The 1,313-nt window shown below is 20.3% G+C and overlaps 1 protein-coding gene across 1 annotated transcript, besides 1 other annotated feature; it reads right to left on the minus strand.

The window, feature by feature from the left end:
* The first annotated feature begins 235 nt into the window (after window positions 1–235).
* Window positions 236–337: a microsatellite.
* A 27-nt stretch (window positions 338–364) lies between these two features.
* PVX_060190 (hypothetical protein) lies at window positions 365–1,313 on the minus strand (the record flags this gene model as incomplete). Its single annotated transcript, XM_001612363.1, has 2 exons — window positions 365–1,128; window positions 1,250–1,313. Coding segments are annotated over 2 exons (256 nt in total), but the record flags the coding sequence as incomplete, so codon positions are not given.

Consider the following 1,313-nt stretch of genomic DNA (forward strand, 5'->3'; position numbering starts at 1 on the left):
TGTGGAAGGTTTTTATAGTTAAAATGATTAATTATATTCTTTTCCGAAATCATATTTGTTATAATATAATTTAAAGAAAATATATATGTTCCAAGTCTCAATTGAAAAAGTAATATTTGTCTTAATATATACATGGTGTATCATAAAATAAAAAATGTATTGTTATGTATAATTTGGAAAAATATTTTAATAAAAATGGAAATGATTATTATACAATAAAATTAAATGAGTAAATTATAATATATAAATAGGTTTCCATTAAATAATAGATTACATAATATATCATATATGGAAATGAATTTTTACTATATATATATATATATATCTATCATTTATAATAATTTTAAAATTAATAAAATCTCTTACATATATATTAGATTAATTCATTTTTATTAATAAATGTATCTTGTTTATGTAGAAAGTGTTTATATATGTAATGTAGTTTAATTCATCTTAAAAATAAAACTACATAAATTGTAAGCATTTGTTTTAATAGGAAAAAAAATAGTTATGTTATTAGATTAATTTATTATTTTATTATTTTATTATGCATGTTAGAAAATTTTAGCATATTTACATATTACAAGTATATGTGTATTGACATAAATACTTATAAATAGTTATGCTTTTTTCATTGTAATAATTATGCAATGTATTTTATATGAATTATTAATAGTTTTGTAATGCATCATTTGAACAAGAATAAATGCAATCTTCTTATAATTAAACTTTATTTATGTTATTCTTTTCCTTTTAAGGAATTTGTCATAATACTTCTGATATATATATGATGCATTATGATCATTTTTATATAAAGAACTATATAATATTTAGATTTATTTCTTAAAAAATATGTATTTAATAGAGATATTATGTTTGAATTTTTTAAATATAGTTACAGAATGCATGATTTATATTTGTTTTATGATAATATTCTTATTCAATAGATATACTTTGAAGAAATAATATATTATTCCCGTTCAGCCCGATAGGATATATTAATTGGACCGGGTCCAAAACTTCCATCATAAAACTCTTCATATCCTGGAAATCTTCCTGGAAATTGTCCATAGAATGTACGGGGGATTTGATTGTTAATTCTCCTTCCTCCTCTAAAGAATGTCCCAACTGGAGTATACTAATGTTAAAAAAGTTGTAGAGAAAATTTTATAAAATAGGGTTATGATAAATCTAATTTTTATTCAGTTGTATTATAACTATATGGTTATATTCTTAAATTTTTGAATACCTTAAAAAGTAAAAATAAAGCACCCATTCCACCAGATACACCAAGAATAGGAGCTGGTTCTACT

The sequence above is a fragment of the Plasmodium vivax genome, genomic scaffold, assembly GCF_000002415.2.
Source record: "Plasmodium vivax scf_6561 genomic scaffold, whole genome shotgun sequence".
In the NCBI taxonomy this organism is placed as follows: domain Eukaryota; phylum Apicomplexa; class Aconoidasida; order Haemosporida; family Plasmodiidae; genus Plasmodium; species Plasmodium vivax.